Here is a 23,948-nt window from a genome sequence, read left to right on the forward strand (position 1 = left end):
CAAGGTTCCTTCTGGTCTCTTCACAGCCGTCTGTCTGGGACGTCCAGACCCCCATCATCCGTCGGGACCAGGAAGTGTTCGACCACCTGCAGGTCATGGAGCGGACGACGCCGACGTCGGACGACGCTGACGACCACTGTCTGATACATCAGCGCCACCTGCTGTTCATCACCGACTCTGTGGAAATCCAGTTCCTGGACTCGGTTCCTCAGTCTGGCACTCCCAAGAACTGCATACTGGCTGCCCTCTAGCACCCCCAGCAGGACAGTGATGTGACTGCATCCAGCAGGAGTTCTTTTTTCAGTGAAGTTGGTTTGAATCTGATTGGTTTTGGGTTTGAAGACGAGCTCTTCACGTCAGGTCGGACTCTGTGGAACCGCACAGACCAATCAAAACCAAACGATGGATCTGACGCAGTTTCCTCCGACGAGGACAAATCTTCATCACTGAACGCTGAGTTTCCTGTGAGGACGACGGACGACTCCACGTCCAACTCCACGTCCAACTCCACGTCCAACTCCACGTCCAACTCCACGTCCCTCAGCTTGTTCTTCAGCCCAGAGTGCGGTTGGTTCAGGACGGGTGTCCTGGAGGATCGGACCGAGCTGGACATCAGGTCCAACGAAGACCACCACGGTCAGCAGGGTGACCTTCAGGACGTGACCGTGGCGCTGGTGGTCTACCAGAGACGACCCTGATTGTTGATCCGTCTCCTCGGTGCTGGTCTGATGGGTTCCCCTGACCTTGACGACCTTTAGCTTCTCTAACCCTCCTTCAAAGCCCAGTTCACAGGTGAAACAAACGATGGTTAAAACGCAGCTCCTTTGATGTACATCAACTTTATTTTGATTCTGGAATGTGAGAAGATGAAGATGATGAAGAAGAAGAAGAAGAAGAAGAAGAAGGACCAAACCCACCAACGCCGTCGACCTCAAAGGTCACAGCTGTAACAGTGTTTGAACAAAAACACAGACGACCACGACGACGACCAACAGAACCAACACCAACCTCTGCTGTGATTGGTTCAACAGTGAGGACACCACACCAACAATGTACGGCTTTTGTCGTACACTTTTTTTTAACACTGCCCAAACATGCTAACATGCTAACATGCTAACATCTAAAGCTAACGTACGCGTAGCTCACAGTCCCAGTGAATGGGTTTTCACACCTAAACAGGAAGTCTTTCACACTGACCTCACATCCTGTTTCTGAAAAGGTAAAAATGTCAATTCTACAAACTGCAATAAAAACAAACAAACAAACAAACAAACAAAGTAACTTCCAGCTCCCGTTCTTCACGTGATCAGTTCTGTAACCAGTCCAGTACCAGAGCGCTGACCCGGGGTCAGGGTTTCTGACCTCTGTGTTGACAGAGGGACTTTTTCAAATCATTTTTTAAACCGATGAATTAATAAGATGCAAAATAAAATAAAAAGTTTCTAATTTGAGGCATTTTTCAGCAACTTTGAAGTTGATTTGTTTCCCTTCATCATGATTCCATCACAAACACATTCAAGTTTTCAACACTTTTAAAGTCGTCAGCAGCAGCAGCAGCAGCAGCAGCAGCAGCAGCAGCAGCAGCAGCCTCCACCCTGGAAGTGTAACAAAGAGAGAAGAAGAAGAAGACCACCTCTTCTTCTTCTTCCTCCTCCTCCTCCTCCTCCTCCTCCTCCGTCTCCTCTTAGCTTCTTAAAAATAATACTTTAGTTTTACTACAAAACTCAAACATGACCTGGACCGGATCAGACCGGATCAGACCGGATCAGACCGGACCGGACCGACTTGGTCAGTGCGTCCACAGCAACAAACACGACTGATGTGAGGCAGTGCAGTGAGGCGGCCCTGGAGGCTCCGCCCCCTCAGTAGCCCAGGTCCAGTTGGATCTTGTGCTCAAACACAGCGATGACCAGCATGATGCAGAAGCCCAGCAGGATGCCGGCGTTCTGCAGCAGGAAGTAGCCCCAGTGGCTAACGCCGTGGTCGCCCGCGTCGTTGTGTAGCATCTCCGGCACCTGCATCAACAACGGTAAGAAACGGTGAGGTCACGTGACGTGAAGACAGCCGCGGTACGACGGTTCGTACAGCGACCTGTCAATCATCAATGTAAATGTCTTACATCACTTTAGTTTAGTTTAGTTTAGTTTAGTTAGCGAGTCACCAACCACAAACTTACTTCAGCTAACGAAAAGAAATGGATTTGTTTACAACTACTTTTTGGGTAAATCAGACAACGGCCACTAGATGGCAGGACTGTACAGCCCAGAGCCTCCGCTGTGATTCGCTCATGTGTGGACATGGAGACAGAACCGAACTACAGGGACCACAATCTGTCCACCAGCCAGAGGTTTGGACCTCAGTGTGTGGTGGAAATGAAAGTATTTCATTGGAGAAGAGGAGGCGCTGACTCACCATGTCCACCAGGGCCACGTACATGAAGAGCCCTGCAGTGAGGGCAAATATCCACATGGAGATGTTGGCTGCGTAGTGTCCAATCAGGATTCCCGTGATCATGCCCAGGTAGGCCATCATGGCCGACAGGACGTTGTAGAGGATGGCCTGACGCACCGTCATCCCAGCCTTCAGGAGAACCGCAAAGTCACCTGGGAAGGACCACGCGGTCGGTGTTGGTCAGTGGTTCAAACGGTAACAAGTTTAGAAAATGTTGGGGTTTTTTTATTTACCTAATTCATGAGGAAGTTCATGGCAGAAGACGGCCACGGAGGTGCTGAGTCCACTGGACAGACCCTCACTGAAGGCCGCTCCTGTACCAACAACATCATCATCATCACCCCCACCATCATCATCATCATCCCCCCCAACATCATCATCATCATCACCACCACCATCATCATCATCATCATCATCCCCCCCAACATCATCATCATCACCACCACCATCATCATCATCATAATCATCACCAACATCACCATCACCACCATCACCATCATCATCATCACCAACATCACCATCACCATCATCACCACCATCATCATCACCACCATCACCATCATCATCATCATCACCCCCACCATCATCATCATCACCAACATCACCATCATCACCATCACCATCACCACCATCACCATCATCATCATCATCCCCCCCAACATCATCATCATCATCATCATCCCCCCCAACATCATCATCATCACCCCCACCATCATCATCATCATAATCATCACCAACATCACCATCATCACCATCATCACCATCATCATCAACATCATCATCATCATCACCAACATCATCACCATCATCATCATCTTCATCCTCCGTAGAACATTTATATCCAACTAACTTCTCCGTGTCGTTAGCCGCGTAGAACATTTATATCCAACTAACTTCGTGTCGTTAGCCAAATGCTAACTCTGTAAATATTTCTTGTTAGCTTTTCTTTAAACCTGATATGCTAATGTGATAATGTGCGACTGATGATGTCTCGGCGATGTTAGCATGTTGCTAACAGGCGTGTCCTCACCGATGGCTAGCCCGTCGCTGAAGTTGTGCAGTCCGTCTCCCATGATGACCATCCAGGCCAGCGCGGCCACGCCCGCTTCCTGGAAGTGTTGCTGGGAGTAGGAGTGGGCGTGGCTGTGGGGGTGATGGTTCTGGGAGTGGTGGTGGTGCAGGATGTGGTGGTAGTCGTGGTGGTGATGGTGCATGTCGTCAGCCTGGCCCACCGTGTCATGGAAGTGGGAGTGGCATTTGTTCTCACAGTCTTCAGCGCTGTAGGCGGCAGCACCGGCGTCGGACGCTGCAGCGTAACCCTGCGGCGACAGCATCACCTGCTCCTCCTCAGCCACGCCCCCAGCGCCGTCGCCACTGTGCACGACAGCGGAGTGGGCGCCAAACACACCTGCGCCGTTCGTCTCCACATCTGACGGAAGGAGACAGGAGTCGGTGACGGTCAGTTTTCAACAGAGGTTCACGTCTCCAAAATGTCACGGAAAAATAAAACCTTACCTTCAGGAGCCTTTAGCTCACGGTCTCCCAACGCTGGCTGCTTTTCTGGGTCCACTTTGTCATTTTGGTCCCACTTTTTCTGGACCTGAACAACAGCAGCAAAATGACCGACATGACACCGTGGTCACCAACCAGTGCTGGATCAGCAGCTGCTCTGTCTCTGAACTAAAATCTCTGATTTTCTCCATGGACTTTGGTCTGAACTAAAATCTCTGATTTTCTCCATGGACTTTGGTCTGAACTAAAATCTCTGATTTTCTCCATGGACTTTGGTCTGAACTAAAATCTCTGATTTTCTCCATGGACTTTGGTCTGAACTAAAATCTCTGATTTTCTCCATGGACTTTGGTCTGAACTAAAATCTCTGATTTTCTCCATGAGGTTTGGTGCGGCAGCAGTGAAGGTTTGAACTGTAATTCCTCTTGCTGCCACTGGCAGCAGTGTGGTCACGTATCTGACCTCTCACCTTCTGTTTCTTCTCCTTGTACATTTTTCCCAGAGTGATGAAGTGTTCGATGAGGAACATAAAGTAGACCCCGCCCAGCGCCGTCAAACCCTTCCACACGCCGTCCAGGTCTTCGTCCTCCTCGGCGTGGTTATGACCATGGGCTCCACTGGTCCCAGAATCCTCCTGGTGGTGGTGACCCCCCTGGGACTGGAACAAACAGGAAAGAGGCTTTTGGTTTCCTCCAGGCGTCAGACAAACACATACTTTGAACTGGAGATTACACTCAATAAATACTGCAGTACTGAGTGAATACTGCACGACTGATACTACAGTTTTGCAGACGAAGACAAAGTAAAACCCAAAGACAACTGTCCCAAAACAAACCCTCTGTCCAGATCTACATTTAAACCTAAACAGGAAGTGTCTCCAGCAGGTGGCGCAGACTCACGTGGGGGATGAGGTGGAGGAAGGCGTCGCCGCTTAACGTGCCCACGGCCAACGCCACCAGAAAACTGAGGAGGAACTTGAAGAAAACTCGGCTCATGAGGGGAATGAGAATGACGCCGAGCAGAGACAGGAGGCTGATGACGGTGATGGAGACGAAGCCACCGATCCACGCTGCCGTGTCCACCACAGAGAGACACACGTGAGGGTTAAAGGTCGGGTCAGGAGCGCAGCTAGCTAGAACTAAGCTAACAAAAAAAACACAAACGGCTCCGCAACTCCAGGAAGAAGGAAGGCAACACAAATTACCTGTCGCAATATTCTTGTTTTCAACGGTAGAGCGCTCCAAGTGGTCGTGGTCGGAATGGTGATCGTGATCGTGTTTGTGATGTCTGTGGTCTAAAAACAGAACAAACGCAGTCATCGCTAAGTTCCAAGTTAGTGGTCAGATTAGGACGTGACTGGATCGGTCAGACACACAGGCAGATCAGTTGCCATGACGACAAATAAAGAACGTTTCAGATTTTAAATATTCATTTTAATATTTAAGACGCGATTCAAACCTGTTTGTCCGTGAACGACGCAGACTCCAGAGTCGATCTGGCTGAGGAGGGCGGGGCAGAGGTACAGGAAGTCCCTCGCGGTCACGTCCACTTCCTGGGACATCCCGTGTGAGGACAGCAGGCTGGAGGCGTTCAGGCACTGCCGAAAAAACATGGACAATCCTCAGTGTCTTCGTAGTTCTCTGAGAGCGCCCCCTGCTGTTGGAAACAACTTGAGGCAGAGGCTGGTTCTCAGTGAAAAAGTCTAAGAACCCAGAGGGGTTCAACTCAACTTTGTAAAGTCTGTTTTCAGCAGCAGGGGGCGCTCACTGTGTTCATTAAACCGTTCTATGAACTAGCTCCGTACCTCAGAACCGCCCAGGCTGCGATTCACGTGATCGTGATCGTGGTTGTGGTCGTGATCGTGGTTGTGATCGTGGTCGTGGTCGTGGTCGTGGTCGTGAGGGGCTACAGCAGCTCGTGTCTGGCTCTTAGTGACCGTCGTCTTGCCATCTGCGGCTTCTCTAGTGGTTTCCTCTCCAGCAGAGCGGCGCTGTTCCAGTCTCTCCGGTTGTTTCTCCCGGAGCCCGTACGCTGCAGTGGAACCGACCACCGGAGGCACCGCGACCGTGGTCTTCTTGTGGTACCGATTGTGATGGTCGTCAGGGTTTTCCGTTTTCTTACCTGTTGAAACATCGCGGTTTTCTTCTCTTTTGGGGAACTTCACCAGCGCCACACTGTGGTCGTGGTCATGTTTGTGTGGATGCGAGCTGTTGTGGTCGTGGACGTTATGACTGCGGTGATCGTGGTGACCGGGGTTCAGGTGCTCGTGATGCTGGACCACCACGGTCCTAAAGCGACCAAGGCCGACGCTCTGTAGGAGGCGCTTTAACCCGTCCACAGAGATGGTTCCGTTCTCACCGTATCTGTCGGGTTGGAGAAAAAAAAAACACAAACGTGTTCGTAGGTAACGGCGGCGAGTTCGTCTGCTCCGTCAAATACATCGTAACGTCAGCGTTAGCCGTTTACCTGCTAAACAGTGTTTCTAAGTGTTGCCTCTGACTCAGCGCTGCCCTCTGTGGGTCAATCACAGATGACTCCAAACGCAGGCCGCCGCCCACCTCTGTCACAGAAGGAACGGTCACTGCCGAGGAACTCGCCTTGAGGAGAACCATCAGAACCAGCACGGACATTTGACCCTTGACCTTAACCATCATGACTGCAGCAGGGAATCAGGGCATTTACAAACAGGAAGTGATGTCACCTGCAGAGTAGGTGGACAGATCAGAGTGAGTTCTAAGCAGGGCAAAAAAAAAAAAGTCTGAGAAAAGAAAATGTAGCAACAAAATTAGCCAGAATAGTAAAAAAAAAAAAAAAAATCACATGGCGTAACTTAAGGTTAGCCAAAAACGGTTTAAACTAGAGCTAAAGAAAGTAGTGCCAGCTGTTAGCCGAAGATATGACGGAAACTTTTAGCCTGAACCAACGTCACTTAAATTCAAATTAATTAGCTAAAAATAAACTATGAATTAATCAAACAGAGGACTGTTAGTTAAACAGGTTTAGTTAAACAGGTTTAGTTAAACAGGTTTAATCATGTTTAACTAACAGTCGAACCGCCTTCTCCCTCTGTTGTTTCCCGTTTTTACAAACACCACGAACTAAACGGCAGCAGACGATTATTGACGTTTAGCTCGTGTTTACATATATATTTGTACTCGTTAAAAGAAGGTAACAGTTAACTAACCCTAACCCAGAGGACGAGCAGCTGACCGGAAGTCCACGAACGATCTTTAATCAAACTTAATTAAATGAACGTCAGAAACGGCAGTCGTTCAATTTAAAAAAAAGCCCAAACCTTTCAGAGAACAACGTCCAGACCTGCTGTGAACGAGTGATCATGAACAGCTGCTGCTGAATCACTCCACCACACGTGCACGCACATACGTGCACGCGCCCGCCCCCCGACTGTTCCCGGGTCTCCAACAGTTTTCAGTCAAAACAAACACAGACCAGAACAACGAGGCCGGGAGTTCGGGAGTGGACGTGAAGTTTTCACCAGAGAACCGTGAACCGTGTGCACCTGAAGGCAGCACGCGTCACCGCAGAGATGCTGCCTTCAGGTGCACAGGGGAGAGCTTCATCTGAGCCGGGCTGTAGTGATGGTCACTGTTCCAAGGTGACGGTTACAGTAACGACACTCGTCATCACTGTTGTGTGAACGTTACAGTTTTAATTAAAGTCATTCTAATAAAGTACATTCTACATGGTGACAGTGCATTATAAATGTACACACACACACACCCCCCCCCCCCCCCCCCCGTGTGCCCCGTGGTTTGGAATAAGAAGTGACTTTAACGAGTACTGTTTAGTCCCACGCCGTCAAACGCTTCACGTTTGTTTCACCACAAACGTGGAAAAACGTCCACATTTTAACAAAACATTCGCTTTGTTTACGTTACGTATAAACGGCGACTGTGGTGTTAGCTAAGTTAGCTTTGGTCCTCCGGTCCTATTAGAGGTGCACTGACTCGTCGTTAGCTTCTCGGCTAACCGTTATACTGCACTAACACATGACGGGCTGCGGTGGCTCGCGGCCGGGCCGAGGGCCACCGCCTGCTCCTGCTGGTCCACAGACCGGAGCTAACGGGCAACACCCGCCGATAAACCAACCCCAGAGTGAGGCCCGGAGGTTCGGAGAGCGGATGTAAACAGAAACACGTTGGATTGATGAGGTCTGTGCACTCGGTCCGAAGAGGCAGACGATAGTGTCGTGTGCACAAAAGCAGCGGAACCCGGAAACTGAGTCGCCGCCGCCGCGCGGGAGAGGAACTGTTGCCGCCGCATCTCCGAATTTTCTTTATCAACAACACAAAACCGAACCGAACCGAACCGGTGCCGACACAAACTGAGGCTTTGAGAAGCCGCGGTAACTTACAGTGAGTCGGCGGCCTGTCCCCAGACATCTGCCGCGACGTCGTCTTCGCTCCTCCGTCTCTCTCTGTTCCGTAAACGCATCAAAGCTGTGGCGGTTGGTGAATGAGGCGTTCAGGGACTGTGGGAAAACGGAGCGAGGAAGAAACGGAGCGAAATCAGCCAATGCAAAATGTTCTTTGTAACTTTATGTTAACTAATAAAAATATGTTAATGTTGTTGTATTTACAGTTTTCTGCTCTTTGTTTCCGTGGGAACTTTTTTTTATATTTCATGTTCTGGATGTTGACGTTTTCTGGATGTTTCTAATGAACACAGGTTCAGATGTTTTCAAAGGATTGATCCTTCAACAGAACCCTTGTGTGTGTGTTGATGTAAAAGTTCACCTAAACATCTGTTGGCTGAAGGCGTCTGTAAATCACTCGCTTCTTCACCGCCGGCCAATCAGCAGTGAGGATGAGAGTAGAGAAGGCCTGATAGTTAGGGTGAAGCAGAGGAGAAAGTTCAGGAGGAGTGAAGTGAAGGAGAGGAGCAGGAGGTGAAGGAGGTGAAGGAGGTGAAGGAGTGAGGGATGGACAGGAGGAGAAGATTCTTTTCTCCTTATTTTTTATTGGCACAAACATCAGCTCGTGTTTCATCCAGGACTTTGAAAAACCTTGAAAGTCTTGATATTTACAGGTACTGATTCAAAGTTCTTCAGCTGGAACTGATTAAGATTGAAAATCAGTTCTTAATAAAAATGTTTGACATCATCGAGTCAGAATTTGGACTGAATCAAAAAAAAAAACAGATCAAAATGGACTTTTTATTATATTTACAAAAAAAAACCTGAGTTTAAAAAATAAAAAAGGAAATAAAAGATTCAATCATGAAGACTTCCTGTGTGGGTCACATCCTGCTGCACACACACACACACACACACACACACACACACCTGTGCCACACAAAGACCTTTTATCTCACACACACTCAGCCTCTGTTGCTGGTCATTATGTAGGACCTGGTCGACCTCTGGGGGTCAGAGCAGATCCTGACCCTGATGCAGACCCCCCCCCTCCACCTACCTCACCCCCCCCAAACAAAGACAACAGTGTGAGTGACCGGAGCCAGGATTAAATACCTGTCACGGGACCAGAACACCTTAATCAGCCGATCAGGTGTCGTCCCACGGCCAATCAGAGAGCAGGACTGGAGGAAGTCCACCTGAGACCCCCCCCCCCCGTTGCCCCCCCCACCTCAGGTAAAGGTTGATAAACTGTGGCTTTACCTCACAGACGACACTGACTGATGAACAGACCAGAGGAGCTGGGACTTCATGCTACTTCATGGTACTTCATGGTACTTTTTTATTTTTGTGTTAAACTTTTTTTTTCAGGTTTAAGGAAGTTTTTTCAAAACTGTTTTTTTTTTTTGTTCGTAACAGTTTAGCAAACGTGGCTAACCTTTAGTTTTTCTTTTTTTTTCTAATCATCAAATCGTGTTTCTGAGTTGACCTTTGACCCTCTGTGTTTTTTTTTTGGGCTAATAATACACGCTACATGTTCAGCTAACCTGTGCAGTTTTACCTCATTAGCAGTTAGTGTTTCAACTGCGACCAATCAGACGACTCGTCTGACCGTCCTTCGTCTGACGTCATGTTTCTGACCTGGGTTTTCATCATCTCTGCTGCGTCACATGGTAAAGCCCCCCCCCCGACCCCCCTCCTTCTATTGTTTTGTACATTTTTAACCCAAATTGATTTGTTGTTTTTTTTGTTTGTTTGTTTTTATTCGTCTTCAGCTCTCGGCACAAACTCCGTTTTCTGTCCAGACCCAGAAACCGCCGCCTCCGGGTCAGACTTCCTGACCGGTGAGAATCAGATGTCAGACAAATGTTGATCAATCAGAGAGTTGAAAGTTGACGGAGGGTCAAAGGTCAGGCTGTTTCCTCCCTACAGACTGCCTGGGTCTGCGGTTCACCTGGCTTCACTCCGTCTTTGATAATTTCCCGTCGCTCCTGAATTTCGCAGCGAGACTCAAGTGTGAGACAGGACTCTGTCCTCGGCAGCTGCAGGACTACGGCTGCTCCTGCAGATTCCTGGCAGCAGGAGGCGCTCAGGATCCTGTGGACGTGTAAGTCCACGTCTCAGTGGAACTGGTTTCATCCAGTTTTTATTCAACTCAAACGTTGGTGAAAAAACACTGATGTGCGTGTGTTTCCTGCCGCAGCTGCTGTCACAATCACAGGTGGTGTTACCAGAATGCCGCCCCCTGCAGGCAGACGGTGGCGCCGCTGCTGCAGAGCCTGAAGTGTTCACGCGTGAACAGCAGCTGTGGTGAGTTTCTGAGACGACCACGAACTGGAGGAACACCGAGAGCTGTGGTGACGACACTGTTGTTGAATCCGCTAGGTGGTGCTGATGAGTGTGAGCAGAGGTTCTGTGAGTGTGACCAGGCTGCCCTCTACTGTCTGAATCAGAGTTCACTCAATCCATCCCTGAGAGGAGTCTCTGAGGATTTCTGCTCAGGCGACAACCACACAGGTGAGAGACATCTTCATCATCATCATCATCATCATCATCTTCATCATCATCATCATCTTCATCAGTTTAAATTCACATTCCTAAATCACTGATGTTAGCTCACAGACACACACACACCAGGAGCTACTGCTGCCTCTGGTGGTTGATTTGTGTCACTCAGTCAAATCTGATCTCTTGTTGTTTGGGTAAAGTTACAAAAATTGACTTTGGTCTGAACTAAAATCTCTGATTTTCTCACAAATCCTCGTTGTTTTCACACCTGTGTCAAAACTGCTGCAGATTTTCTCTGAATTTCCTCCTTTTGACTTCAGACCTGCAGGGGGCGACACTGTCGACAGGAGAGCCCGTCACAGGCGCTGCAGGTGAGTCACAGTGATGTCACTCAGTCAGTGGTAGGACAACAGGGGGCGTCAGTGAGCAGGTCAAACCTCAGCCAATTATAGCCATGACCTCCTGACCTCCTGACCTCCTGACCTCCTGACCTCTGGTGCCGCAGCTGTGAACCCTCAGCTCCAGGTCGAACGGGTCGACATCATTAGAACCATTTTAACGATTCAGGGCTAAAATAGACAACAGTCATGATGAGCTGCTGCCCCCTGTGGTCAGTTTGTGACAAATGGACTGTTTTTCTCTCCCGTCCAGATTTTCTCTCGACAGTGAACGACTCTTTCAGTCTGGATTTCTTTAGCCCCGCCCACTTGTCAACAGGTAAAAAAAGGTTTATCTGATTTGCCTTAACTTCCCTCAGACTATTCCAACAGGAGGCCCAGCCTTCACCCCCCCTCACCCTCTCTCACCTATATACACACACACACCAAACCTCATAGAGAAAAGCAGTGATTTTGCTCCGTCACTGAGTTCCAGTTCGAAGTTCAAATCTACCGCAGTGCCTCCAACTGACCAGAGGGGGGCAGTGGTGGAGCGCCACAGCCCGGTCTGTCTCAGCTCTTCATTAAACTCTGTCACTTCTCCAGCAGAGGTCGGTCTCCTGACGACCAGCGGAGGAGGTAATGAGAGTGACGTCACAGCCAGGGACCCTGACCTCGTCACCCCGGGACCGCCCACCCTGCTGGACACTACTGGTAGGCTCACTTAATTGGTACACACACACACACACACACAGTTTGACACTTGAATTCTTTTCAAAGACAAACTTTTTCTTAGAAGAAGGAGAAGGAGGAGGTGCAGAAGCAGAGGAGGAGGTGGAGGAGGTGGAGGAGGAGGAGGCTGTAACACAGCTGAGTTCCAGTCCTAAAGGTCAAACTTCTTTCTTTCCTTAAACCTTTTTTTTTTTACCGACTCTTGGATCAAATTCCTCCAGATCCGATGGCCCGCTGCTCCGTGACTCACGGCGCTCCTCCTCGCTCTTTGAACAGATTTGACGGAGACGGCGACAGAAGCAGCTCTGGAGCAGCAGCAGGAGGTGAAGGAGGAGGAGGAGGAGGAGGAGGAGGAGACGGCGTCAGCGAGGCCAGGTGGGCCGCGACCACAGAAGCAGCAGCTAAAATAACTTACATGATTAAGGAGGTGTGTAGTGAAGGTCCAGCAGCAGGGGGCGCTCACACCAGTGTTGTGTGACGTCTGTGCAGATTCGGTCGGTGTCTCATCACAGACACAGAACATGTGGAGAAGCACAGTCCAACCTGAGGAGGAGGAGGAAGAGGAGGAGGAGGAGGGTGAGTTTAGGAGATCCACGAAGGAGGAGGAGCAGGAGGAGACCGTCCAAACACCACGTCATTCCTTCAAATTCATTCATTTTTCCCACAGGGGTAACTTCTCCTCAGGAGTCCAGCAGCTCCACAGCGCCCCCTGCAGCTCAGGTTTATCACAGCTCCTCCTCTGCAGCAGACACCACCACCAGGGCAGCGTTGACGGTGACACCTCCTCCACGGAGCGCGGAGGATCCTGAGGAGGAACCAGGGGAGGAAGAGGACACGGTCAGGCCAGCAGCAGTGCCCCCTGCTGGTCGTCCAGGTGAGCAGCTAACTGCTTTTCTTGACTTTCAGATTTTCTGCTTCTGTTACATTTTCTCTCAGTTCCAGGTAAAAACGGTCCCTCGTCGTCCACCGTCTGGTCCTGGACCCGAGGACCACCTTCTCAGACCCCGTCCTCCTTCAGGAACAGGACAGAAGCGTCTGAGTCTGAGGAGAAAAAGACGTGGACGGTCAAACCTGGGTCTGAGGACAGAGACACAAAAGACAGCTCACAGGAAAAAGACGCAGACGGTAAAGTCCGGAGGTCGTCTGTGGTCTTAGCTAACGTTTACCTGACGGAAGTTGAGTTCGCGTTTATTCACGCCGATGTTCTGGTCAACACTTACCTTAGGTCAGTACCCGAGCAGTCCAGTAGAGGGCAGTGTTCATTCATTGTGTCTATTTTGGCAGAAACAGGCGTTGTCCAGAGGAGGGCGCTGCCGTTCTTTGCCTGGTCTCTGCTCCAGTCTGTGGGTTTAACTGATCTGCAGCTACAGTCTGACGCCAAAGGTTCGACTCCGCCTTCCTGCTGTCGTTAGCATTTAGCTGCGTTAGCCTCGGCTAACATTTGCCTTTCTCCTCAGACTGCAGTCGCTCCTTCTCTGTTTACGGTAGTGACGGAAAACTACAGCGCCACCTGCCGGCACTCGGTGAGATGCTTCACTGTCTGACAGGACGATGTCCACACGAGTACGAAATGTATGGCTGCTACTGTGGCCAGGAGGGCGGCGCTGGTCAGCCACTGGACCAGCTGGACCGGTGAGAGGATCTTTAATCTTTATACTTTGGACTAAACTTCCAGGTTGTTTAATGTTCAACTTTGATTCAACGTCTGAACATTTTCAGCCATTTTTGCTTTATTTTAGGCCAAAACAAGTGGAGGCTAATTAGCTAGCTGTGGGTTAACGTCGAGCTCCTCCGGCTCCTCCTCTTCTTGTCCTCAGCTGCTGCTTCTTCCATCAGTGTTGTCTGAAGCAGATCATCTTTCTGGGTTGTAGCCCAGACAGAAAACACAACGCCCGGGTTTCCTGTCAGGAGAGGAAACCACGCTGTGAGTGAACACACACACACACACACACACACACACACAATCAGTCTGCTCTCCACACCCACCTGGTCATGTGACCCACCCTCAGGTCAGGGCGTGAACATCTGCGACAAACTCCAGTGTGTGTGTGACCGGACCACGGCTCAGTGCATGGCTGCAGCCGCCTTCAACCACAGCCTGGCAACGCAGCGGTGCAGTGGTTTGACTCCGCCCTGTCACCGTGTCATCAGACCCCCCAAACCACCTCAGTCCAGTGAGGAGAAGGAGGAGGAGGAGGAGGAACCACCAGGAGGAAGAACTGACGCTGAGAGCAGGTGAGACAGAACAAAACATCTCCAGACCAAACCTCATGGAGAAAATCAGAGATTTTAGTTCAGACCAAAGTCCATGGAGAAAATCATGAAAATGTGTTTTTTTTTATGGTGTCGATTGTTTGGATTTTTGTTTTCTATTTTTTGAAGCTAACTTTAGTCACAATTTGTGACTTTTTGTGTCTGCAGTGAAAGTTCTGATCTGACAGAAGATCAAGAGTTCACTTCTCCTCCTGAATCGATTCCTCTTTCTCCTTCTACGCTGCTAAACCACAGACCTGGACCAGACCAAGTTCAGGGACCAGGAGAAGAAGAGGAGGAGGAGGAGAAGAAGGAGGAAGAGGTGATGGAGGAGGAAGAGGTGGAGGAAGAAGAAGGGGGAAAGTAGAACTTTAGCTTTTGGTCCTTTTTATAGCTATAGAAAATGTTGACTTTTATCCCGTAGTTTGTATTTACGTGAATGGAAAAATAAACCTTGACTTTTATTTTGGTCGGTTTCCTGTTGGTGAAAACTAACGAGCTAAGAATAAACAGAAAACATGTCAAACTAAACCTGGATGTGTTTGATTTCATTTATACCTAACACTGATTATTGATCGCCGATCAGTTTACGTTCTTAAATGATCACATTTCCTCGTCTTGTTTTTTCGACCGTTTATTTCGACGTAGCTCAGGATTTTTCAATCGATGGAGAATAACACGAAACAAAATCAGTGATTTTGAATCACAGAGACTCAGCACTGTCTGTCAGTAACACAAACTGACCACCGGGGGCAGTGGTGAAGCTAAAGTCACTGATTATCTGAACTATTCTTTAAATGCTGGTGAAAAATGTTTCTCACATTCAACATGGTCTACAAAAAACTTTAACGATGTGGAGACTAGCCTAACGTCGTCTAAGGCTAGCTACCGTATATTTAGTAAGTCATTATTTTACATTTGAAATGTACCGTTCCTCTTCTTCTCCTGATGTTTGAATCTGTACCAGCCAACGAAACGATCACATGTACAAAAATATTTACGACATCGTGTGAAGCTCTAGTGAAACATCCAATGAGGAGGAAGCAACCATGTGATTCAGGGAGGTGGAAAACTGATTGGGTCAGGGGCGGGGCTTGACCCAGTTCTGATTGGAGTGTGTGAGTGGGGGGGGGGTGGGGGGCTCGGAGGGTCTGAGGTCTGATTGGGTCGGGGGCGGGGCTTGACCCAGTTCTGATTGGGTCGGGGCCTCAGTATATTTGCGGGTTTTCTCAGTAGACACATAAATCCGGGAACTTCATCTCGTAGATTGGTACCGACTGGTGCTGGGCGTGTCCAGTTGTGATGGACACCACACCAGAGGGACTGGGCGGCGGCCTGCGGACAGAGAAGGGGAGGGGTTACATCCTCGTGGCCCCGCCCACAGCTAATAGAAGATGGAGGCGTGAGTGAGTTACCGGATGGTGAGTTCAAAGATCTGAGCCAGTCGGTCCTGGAGGAGGTTGGCCTGAGGACACAGGACCAGGACTTTGGTCAGACACAACACTGGTCCAGAACCAGAACCAGAACCAGACCCTGATGTGGGTCAAACCTGGTTCTGGTCCACTTTGCTACATCTTTCATTTGGACCCAGTTTATTACCTTGGACTCGCAGTGGGCGGCCAGTTCCTCAAACGGAGCCTTCTGGAACTTCTCCATCACCTGACGCCGTCGCTCGCGCTCCTGCTCCTCCAGACCACCGGTATCTGAAAAGCATCCAGAAGAAACTAAGCCACGAAATCCTGAACTCTGGTTTAAGTCCGATCTCTGGAGAAGTCCAGAACCTCAAAATAAACCTGGGGCCTCGTGTTCTAAGACCTGCGTAGATTTCATCGTCCATCCAGGACCTAATCCAGACTCTAATTGAGAATCTAATCCAGGACCTAATCCAGACTCTAATCCAGACTTTAATCCAGACTCTAATCCAGACTTTAATCCAGACTCTAATCCAGACTTCAATCCAGACTCTAATCCAGACTCTAATCCAGACCCTAATCCAGACTCTAATCCAGACTTTAATCCAGACTCTAATCCAGACTTCAATCCAGACTCTAATCCAGACTCTAATCCAGGGTCTAATCCAGGATCTAATCCAGAATCTAATCCAGACTCTAATCCAGACTTTAATCCAGACTCTAATCCAGACTCTAATTGAGAATCTAATCCAGGATCTAATCCAGGACCTAATCCAGACTCTAATCCAGACTTCAATCCAGACTCTAATCCAGACTCTAATTGAGAATCTAATCCAGGACCTAATCCAGACTCTAATTGAGAATCTAATCCAGGACCTAATCCAGGACCTAATCCAGACTCTAATTGAGAATCTAATCCAGGATCTAATCCAGGACCTAATCCAGGACCTAATCCAGACTCTAATCCAGACTTCAATCCAGACTCTAATCCAGACTCTAATCCAGACCCTAATCCAGACTCTAATCCAGACCCTAATCCAGACTCTAATCCAGACTCTAATCCAGGGTCTAATCCAGGATCTAATCCAGACTCTAATTGAGAATCTAATCCAGGATCTAATCCAGGACCTAATCCAGGACCTAATCCAGACTCTAATCCAGACTTTAATCCAGACTCTAATCCAGGATCTAATCCTGAAGTCAGTAACTGTCAGAGAGGACTCGAGCAGGTCCAGGACTGGTCACTGACCGATGGCTTTCTTCAGGGTCTCAAAGGTGATCTCCTCAGCCTGCTGGGACTGTGGACACACACACACACACACAGGTTGTTACCCAGCAGAACCCTGGTCCCGTCCCAGTGTCTCATGTTCCTGTGAGTCTCTGACCTTGTCTGGAAGACTGTTGGACATGATGTCCACCTGCAGAGACACCGTGTCCACAAGACTCTTCCTCCTGGTCAGACGGTCGTCATCTGAAACATCAGGTCCACATTTAGAAGACAACCACACCACAGCGCCACCTACAGGCACACACACACGTCTACCGCCACAGACACAAGTCTAACACTGCCCCCTGGTGGCTGTGGGCGCTGCCGCAGCCTCTACCGTGTGACCTTTTACCTCTGGACGACTGTTTGCACCGGTGGAGGATTTTTCCGACCGTGTAAAGAACTGAGTTTGACGACGAGGAGAAAAGAGAAGGAAAAGACTGAAGGGACAGTTTGGTCACATGACCCGTCTGTGTTCAAACACCCCCCCCCAGTACAGACGGTCAGTCTGGTCATGTGACTGCAGTGGGTACCTGTGACCTGAGGAATGTAGGGAACAGTTAGTCTCTCGGCGTTGTATCCTGGTCCAGAAAGACAGTCCACCAAATCTGAAGTCTGGAAATACAGGAGTCTGTCCTCCTTCTCCAGGGAGTCAGGGAGTCTGAGGAGGGAGGGGGGGACACGGGCGGGAGGATGAGGAGGTAAGAGAGGACAGATGGACGGAGCAGCCACGGTCCCAGGTCAGGACCAACTCACCGACTCTTGTCCCTGAAGACGTGTTCTGGCAGCAGGTACGGAGCGTCCATGTTCCTCAGCTCGATCACCTGCACACAACACACCGACCAATCAGCAGAGAGCGGGGCGGGTCCTGACGCTCACCGTGTCGCGTTAGCACACCTTGCTAACGTGCTGACAGAACGGCGGGTTAGCGATCATCTGGCTCAGGAAGTTGAGGTACGCCGCCACCAGGGCCAGGACGCTGCAGCGGTTCAACATGGGCAGGTTCTCCTCATTGGTCAGAACCATGTCCTGCAGACGACAGACATCGGAACAACATTCACAAATACAGGACAGGAAACTGCAATCTATTAGTGCCCCCTGCTGGACATGGAGGATGGAGCTCTGTAGATTTTTAACATTAAATTCCACTGTTGTACACATTTTTATACTCACTCTGCCAGACCAAACCTCATAGAGAAAATCAGAGATTTTAGTTCAGACCAAAGTCCATGGAGAAAATCAGTGATTTTAGTTCAGACCAAAGTCCATGGGGAAAATCAGAGATTTTAGTTCAGACCAAAGTCCATGGAGAAAATCAGTGATTTTAGTTCAGACCAAAGTCCATGGAGAAAATCAGTGATTTTAGTTCAGACCACAGCCCATAGAGAAAATCATAGATTTTAGTTCAGACCAAAGTCCATGGGGAAAATCAGAGATTTTAGTTCAGACACAAGTCCATGGAGAAAATCAGAGATTTTAGCTCAGACCAAAGTCCATGGAGAAAATCAGTGATTTTAGTTCAGACCAAAGTCCATGGGGAAAATCAGAGATTTTAGTTCAGACACAAGTCCATGGAGAAAATCAGAGATTTTAGCTCAGACCAAAGTCCATGGAGAAAATCAGTGATTTTAGTTCAGACCAAAGTCCATGGAGAAAATCAGTGATTTTAGTTCAGACCAAAGTCCATGGAGAAAATCAGTGATTTTAGTTCAGACCAAAGTCCATTGATTTTAGTTCACTGAGACTCAGGAGCTACAGATTTCCTGGTTTTCCCAGAATTCCTAACTGTCTGATCAGACAGAGCAACATCCTGATGGATCAGGTTCTAATGGTCTCACCTGCAGAGCCATGACCAGGCGGATCAGGTCAATGACCACGTCCTCATTGGCCAGCTCAATGGTCAGGACGGCCAGTGTGGTGAAGAGCAGCTCAAAGTTCTTGTGGACGTTGTCTTCTTCTTTACAGCCGAGGTAGATGTGGCGGTAAATCTGCTGACCGTGCTGTAGAGGTGGAGGAGGAGACGGCACAGGTTCTTAAAACAAGGTTTGAACCAAACCGTGACCTTCAACAAGTTCATTAAAAAAAAAAAACAAACCCCACCACAGCAAAAACCTTTCAGAAAAGTCAAAGTTTGATGAAGTGATTTCTTTTCACCTTTTTCATGAACGCCACATCCTGTTTGGAAATCTTTTCCCGTTTGATCTTCAACGCCGCCACGTTGGGAATAATCCTGAAAAACACACACGTTCGTTGTGTTCACAGCCGCGTGTGTGTGCGTGCACGTTAGCGGACGCAGCCTCGCGGTCGTACCTGATGCCTCGGAGCTTGGCGCGGTTGTCGTGGCGATCCGTGATGTTGTGCAGAATCTCCAGCACCAGCTGCCGCAGCTCGCTGTCCTCCATCAGAGACAGAGAGAAGAGCGGGTCCAGGAAGGACGGAGGCAGCGCCGCCGCCATGGACTTGGACCGAAACCCGGAGGTCACCTGAGGTCAGAGGTCAGAGGTCAGTCCAAACAGAGTTAACAGCCTTTTGTTTTTACAAATGTTCCCAGAACATGATTCTGATTTTATGCTAACTTTTAGCATTCGTAGGCTAAGTTTTCTTTGCTAACCATTCACCAGACTCTGTACCTGGAGCTGCTCAGCCAATGAGAGGACAGACGTGGGACTCACCATGATGAGGGAGCTGAGCAGCATCGTCTGGATCCTCTTCGTGCCCTGAGGCCTGCAGAACAAGAACACACTTCAACAAACTGGTCCAGAGACAACACCGGCCCTCTGCTGCCTCCTCTGGTCAGCGTGTGTCACTGAGTTCAATCTGAACAAAGGGTTTCAGCGGTGACGTCACAGAGGAACTCAGATCAACGACTGCTGGGAGAAAATCACTGAGGTTTGGTCTGAAACTGCTCTCTCCTCCAGCAGGTACCAGGAGGAGGAGGAGGTGAAAGGAGGAGGACGACAAGATCGTCTGATCCTGATGAGGGTTAATGTGTGTGTGTGTGTGTGTGTGAGAGACACTGACCCGATCTTCACCGTGTCCAGAGTGTGACACGGCGCTCCAAAAACAGGAACTTTACCCATGATGAACATCATAACCTCCGCTCTCTGGTAGTCTGGAAGATTCCCTCCAAAGAAACCTGAGCAGAAGGAGGAGGAGGAGGAGGACCACGGGGTGAGGGAGGGGGAGGGGAGACGACCTCACATGGTTCTCAACAAGGTGACAGGAAGTGATGTCATTACCGATCGTCTGGATGATGGCATTCTGGACAATTCGCTCCTCACTCTCTCTGCCTCGGACTGACGAGGAGGAGGCGCAGGAGTTCCTCCTGGAGCCCTCTCCCAGTTCAAAGTCCACGCTCATCCTCAGGTGTTTGAGCAGAGTGTTGAAGACCTCCAGGACTGTGGGGCCTGCAAGAACAAACAAGAGGTTAGCCCCTGTGTTAGCATCTCTTAGCTAACAAAACACTACCACCTAGTGACTCTGCTAACATGCTCAGTTATTTATGTGGACACGGCTAAGACCATGCTACATTTTAGCTTCCTGAGACAGGTGCTAACAGTGACTGTTACAACACTGTGGCTGATGCTAATGCTAATACGCTGCTATTGAACGGCTACATCACTATTGTTCAGATATGATGCTAACACCAGCACAGACACGGGGTCAGGTCACATGACACAATGTTACTGTACCGAGCCACAGACTAGCAGGAGACACCATGTCACTGTCAAACGTGTGCACGCTCTTTTTTTTGGATTCTTGATTTATTCCTTTATTCCCCGGGTGGACGCGGTTGAAAAACACAGGTGATAAAACATTAGTTACAAATCAAATGTTTTTCTTCATTTATCTTTTGCTTTAATTTAACCTGAAAATCAGGGTTTCTGAAAAAAAAAAAAATTATCCATGGACTTTGGTCTGAACTAAAATCTCTGATTTTCTCCAAGGACTTTGGTCTGAACTAAAATCTCTGATTTTCTCTATGGACTTTGGTCTGAACTAAAATCTCTGATTTTCTCCAAGGACTTTGGTCTGAACTAAAATCTCTGATTTTCTCTATGGACTTTGGTCTGAACTAAAATCTCTGATTTTCTCTATGGACTTTGGTCTGAACTAAAATCTCTGATTTTCTCCAAGGACTTTGGTCTGAACTAAAATCTCTGATTTTCTCTATGGACTTTGGTCTGAACTAAAATCTCTGATTTTTTCCATGGACTTTGGTCTGAACTAAAATCTCTGATTTTCTCCAAGGACTTTGGTCTGAACTAAAATCTCTGATTTTCTCCAAGGACTTTGGTCTGAACTAAAATCTCTGATTTTCTCCATGGACTCTGGTCCACTCACCCACAGACCCTTTTGCAGCGATGGCCACCGTCTCCAGCAGCACCTGGACGATGCCGGCTCTGACCCTCGGTGTGGTCCTCTTGTGGGTGTCCAGATGATTGAGAACTTGCTGGATGACGTGATGGGAGTGCTGTGCCTAGGGAAGCAGAAAGGGGAGGAGGGAGAATGAAGGAGGAGGGGGAGCCAGACAGAGCTAATTTTAGGACAAAACGAGAAATGGGCGGGGCTACAAGAGTACCTGGATGGAGTACATGATGATTCTGAAGCAAGAAACTGCAAACTCATTTGGATCCCACAGGTGGTGATTGTCCAGGTGACTGTAAACAGGAAAACAGGAAGTTAGCTTAACTGCTCCTTATCAACATCTTCATATTGTGGTTATGGACTAAGACAATATTAAACAATGAAGTTGATATTTGAACATTGACTGAGTCAGAAAATACAATCAACCTGAGCAAAACTCAGACCAAAGTCCATGGAGAAAATCAGTGATTTTAGTTCAGACCAAAGTCCATAGAGAAAATCAGAGATTTTAACTCAGACCAAAGTCCATAGAGAAAATCAGAGATTTTAGTTCAGACCAAAGTCCATAGAGAAAATCAGAGATTTTAACTCAGACCAAAGTCCATAGAGAAAATCAGAGATTTTAACTCAGACCAAAGTCCATAGAGAAAATCAGAGATTTTAACTCAGACCAAAGTCCATAGAGAAAATCAGAGATTTTAGTTCAGACCAAAGTCCATAGAGAAAATCAGAGATTTTAACTCAGACCAAAGTCCATAGAGAAAATCAGAGATTTTAGTTCAGACCAAAGTCCATGGAGAAAATCAGAGATTTTAGTTCAGACCAAAGTCCATAGAGAAAATCAGAGATTTTAACTCAGACCAAAGTCCATAGAGAAAATCAGAGATTTTAACTCAGACCAAAGTCCATAGAGAAAATCAGAGATTTTAGTTCAGACCAAAGTCCATGGAGAAAATCAGAGATTTTAATTCAGACCAAAGTCCATAGAGAAAATCAGAGATTTTAACTCAGACCAAAGTCCATAGAGAAAATCAGAGATTTGGTCAAAATGTTATCTAATTTTATTCTTTTTATTTTTTCTGGTTCCTGACTGCAGAGTTGGAAGACGAGCTAAGACTGATCAACACTGATGAAGGTGGGTGACCCACAAAAGGAGGAGGAATTTTGTCTTTCTGAGCAAAGGAAGAGAAATGAGAGAAGAGGAGATCAGGAGTCACAGAGGAGATGGGGAGGAAACGCAAAGGACGATGATAACAAGGATCTGAACAGAAGGCTTCGACAAAATGACGTCAAACTAAAGCCCCAAAACCACCCCCCTCCCCCCCTCCTCCTATTAACCCCAATCCCTGCTATTTATAGACTATTGATGCTCTGCTTCCCTGCTCCTCTTTCTTCTCAGCCCTGCAGGAGAAGGAGGACACCAACGTGATCATCTCCTCTTTTCTCTCACAGAAACATTCAAATTGTGCAGCAAAATCTGAAATGTTGGAAGTCTCAAGGTCAAAGCGTCCTTCAGTCTGAAGGTCTGAGGGTCTGAAGGTCTGAGGGTCTGAGGGTCTGAAGGTCTGAGGGTGTGAAGGTCTGAGGGTCTGAAGGTCTGAGGGTCTGACGGTCTGAGGGTCTGACGGTCTGAAGGTCTGAGGGTCTGAGGGTCTGAAGGTCTGAGGGTCTGAGGGTCTGAAGGTCTGAGGGTCTGAGGGTCTGAAGGTCTGAGGGTCTGAGGGTCTGAAGGTCTGAGGGTCTGAGGGTCTGAAGGTCTGAGGGTCTGAGGGTCTGAAGGTCTGAGGGTCTGAGGGTCTGAAGGTCTGAGGGTCTGAGGGTCTGAAGGTCTGAAGGTCTGAGGGTGTGAAGGTCTGAGGGTCTGAAGGTCTGAAGGTCTGAGGGTGTGAAGGTCTGAGGGTCTGAAGGTCTGAAGGTCACGTGAACTCACACTAAGACTGGTCGGACAGCGTTGTTCATGTTGCCGTAGGCTGCTCGGCCCAGGAGTTCTCTGAAGCAGCTCTCGGCCAGTGCTGCTGGGTTCTCCTCACCGTCCTGGCCTGCTCCCTGGGGGGGGGTACCAGGATGAGCCGCCCTGACAGAGGAGAGGAGGAACAGTCATTGAAGAAGAAGAAGAAGAAGAAGAAGAAGAAGAGGAAGAGACTTCACACAGACTAAAGTCACATGAGCAGAGATATAAAGAACACTGTCCAAAAATAACTTTGTTCACATGGAAACCACTGAGACACGGAGAGGAGGGGGGGGGGTGAAGGGGGAGGAGGAGAACTACAAGTACTGTGTCTTGTTTTGACCAAACCCTGTGTGTGTGTGTGTGTGTGTGTGTGTGTGTGTGTGTGTGTGCCCACCTGTCCAGCTCCTCACTCTCCTGCATGTTGAACAACATGGAGGGGATGAGTTTGTCCATGTGCTGTGGTTCCCAGATGATGGCCTGCAGCTCGTCGTTCACCGTCTTCCTGACCACGCCCTGGAGACCTTTGATCCCTGCCACACGGATCCTGAAACAACCACAGGGGGCAGCAGTGAACCAACGGCTGATTTTAGAGGGTTCAAAATTCAGACGACGAGGGTACTACCGAAGGGTACTACTGAAGGGTACTACTGAAGGGTACTACCGAAGGGTACTACTGAAGGGTACTACCGAAGGGTACTACTGAAGGGTACTACCGAAGGGTACTACTGAAGGGTACTACCGA

General features: G+C 48.7%; 4 protein-coding genes across 10 annotated transcripts in view; 2 read left to right on the top strand and 2 right to left on the bottom strand.

Moving 5' to 3' along the window:
• crfb16 (cytokine receptor family member B16) overlaps window positions 1–673 on the top strand; it is an 8,194-nt gene extending 7,521 nt beyond the window's left edge. Inside the window, exon 10 of the mRNA XM_025052462.1 lies at window positions 27–673. Within this exon, the coding sequence (XP_024908230.1) occupies window positions 27–251 (225 nt within the window). The 3' untranslated portion in view covers window positions 252–673. The remainder of the gene's footprint in view (window positions 1–26) is intronic.
• A 150-nt stretch (window positions 674–823) lies between these two features.
• slc39a6 (solute carrier family 39 member 6) lies at window positions 824–8,581 on the bottom strand. 5 transcript variants are annotated; one of them, XM_025052374.1, is made up of 13 exons: window positions 8,339–8,581; window positions 6,430–6,664; window positions 5,848–6,326; window positions 5,768–5,811; window positions 5,422–5,560; window positions 5,168–5,257; window positions 4,863–5,032; window positions 4,433–4,621; window positions 3,967–4,051; window positions 3,482–3,880; window positions 2,685–2,765; window positions 2,413–2,603; window positions 1,863–2,015 (listed from the first exon to the last, which is right to left on the bottom strand). In XM_025052374.1, exons 2-13 carry the CDS (start codon window positions 6,615–6,617, stop codon window positions 1,863–1,865), a joined length of 2,208 nt encoding a protein of 735 aa, XP_024908142.1. In that variant the 5' UTR covers window positions 6,618–6,664; window positions 8,339–8,581. The 5 variants fall into 5 exon arrangements, with proteins under 5 accessions (XP_008333295.1, XP_024908142.1, XP_024908141.1 ...); XM_025052373.1 differs by having other exon boundaries at window positions 5,842–6,326; XM_008335073.3 differs by having other exon boundaries at window positions 824–2,015; window positions 5,768–6,326; window positions 8,339–8,575.
• A 1,019-nt stretch (window positions 8,582–9,600) lies between these two features.
• On the top strand, window positions 9,601–14,678 carry oc90 (otoconin 90). The gene is made up of 13 exons (XM_025052464.1): window positions 9,601–10,182; window positions 10,271–10,445; window positions 10,542–10,855; window positions 11,167–11,217; window positions 11,498–11,563; window positions 11,833–11,937; window positions 12,445–12,531; window positions 12,623–12,792; window positions 12,858–13,338; window positions 13,413–13,587; window positions 13,773–13,879; window positions 13,965–14,190; window positions 14,377–14,678. Exons 1-13 carry the CDS (start codon window positions 9,969–9,971, stop codon window positions 14,573–14,575), a joined length of 2,370 nt encoding a protein of 789 aa, XP_024908232.1. The 5' UTR covers window positions 9,601–9,968; the 3' UTR covers window positions 14,576–14,678.
• A 151-nt stretch (window positions 14,679–14,829) lies between these two features.
• The window catches only part of efr3a (EFR3 homolog A (S. cerevisiae)), a 15,814-nt gene continuing 6,695 nt past the window's right edge, over window positions 14,830–23,948 (bottom strand). The window contains exons 8-26 of one of the 3 annotated variants that reach the window (XM_025066204.1): window positions 23,601–23,750; window positions 23,186–23,329; window positions 21,470–21,548; window positions 21,232–21,367; window positions 20,127–20,294; window positions 19,909–20,023; window positions 19,560–19,611; window positions 19,198–19,370; window positions 19,042–19,117; window positions 18,726–18,887; window positions 17,785–17,916; window positions 17,644–17,711; window positions 17,421–17,548; window positions 17,006–17,091; window positions 16,870–16,918; window positions 15,808–15,911; window positions 15,624–15,673; window positions 15,366–15,543; window positions 14,830–15,312 (exon numbers count right to left, since the gene is read on the bottom strand). In XM_025066204.1, coding sequence (XP_024921972.1) covers window positions 15,438–15,543; window positions 15,624–15,673; window positions 15,808–15,911; window positions 16,870–16,918; window positions 17,006–17,091; window positions 17,421–17,548; window positions 17,644–17,711; window positions 17,785–17,916; window positions 18,726–18,887; window positions 19,042–19,117; window positions 19,198–19,370; window positions 19,560–19,611; window positions 19,909–20,023; window positions 20,127–20,294; window positions 21,232–21,367; window positions 21,470–21,548; window positions 23,186–23,329; window positions 23,601–23,750 — 1,978 coding nt within the window. In that variant the 3' untranslated portion in view covers window positions 14,830–15,312; window positions 15,366–15,437. Of the gene's footprint in view, window positions 15,322–15,365; window positions 15,544–15,623; window positions 15,674–15,807; window positions 15,912–16,869; window positions 16,919–17,005; window positions 17,092–17,420; window positions 17,549–17,643; window positions 17,712–17,784; window positions 17,917–18,725; window positions 18,888–19,041; window positions 19,118–19,197; window positions 19,371–19,559; window positions 19,612–19,908; window positions 20,024–20,126; window positions 20,295–21,231; window positions 21,368–21,469; window positions 21,549–23,185; window positions 23,330–23,600; window positions 23,751–23,948 lie in introns of all 3 variants that reach the window. The other 2 variants (XM_025066206.1, XM_025066205.1) reach the window with 2 other exon arrangements.

Source organism: Cynoglossus semilaevis, chromosome 20 (genome assembly GCF_000523025.1).
Source record: "Cynoglossus semilaevis isolate Cse_v1.0 chromosome 20, Cse_v1.0, whole genome shotgun sequence".
Classification (NCBI taxonomy): domain Eukaryota; kingdom Metazoa; phylum Chordata; class Actinopteri; order Pleuronectiformes; family Cynoglossidae; genus Cynoglossus; species Cynoglossus semilaevis.

Bases quoted from the DNA above. Each gene is read 5' to 3' on its own strand.
- slc39a6 (XM_008335073.3), bottom strand. From the start codon at position 6,617: ATGATGGTTAAGGTCAAGGGTCAAATGTCCGTGCTGGTTCTGATGGTT. The intron at 5,033-5,167 runs GTAATTTGTGTT...TGGACACGGCAG, and splicing joins AAACAAGAATATTGCGACAG to CGTGGATCGGTGGCTTCGTC. The intron at 3,881-3,966 runs GTAAGGTTTTAT...TCCTTCCGTCAG, and splicing joins TGAGCTAAAGGCTCCTGAAG to ATGTGGAGACGAACGGCGCA.
- oc90 (XM_025052464.1), top strand. From the start codon at position 9,969: ATGTTTCTGACCTGGGTTTTCATCATCTCTGCTGCGTCACATGGTAAA. The intron at 10,856-11,166 runs GTGAGAGACATC...TTTTGACTTCAG, and splicing joins CTCAGGCGACAACCACACAG to ACCTGCAGGGGGCGACACTG. The intron at 13,880-13,964 runs GTGAGTGAACAC...ACCCACCCTCAG, and splicing joins TCAGGAGAGGAAACCACGCT to GTCAGGGCGTGAACATCTGC.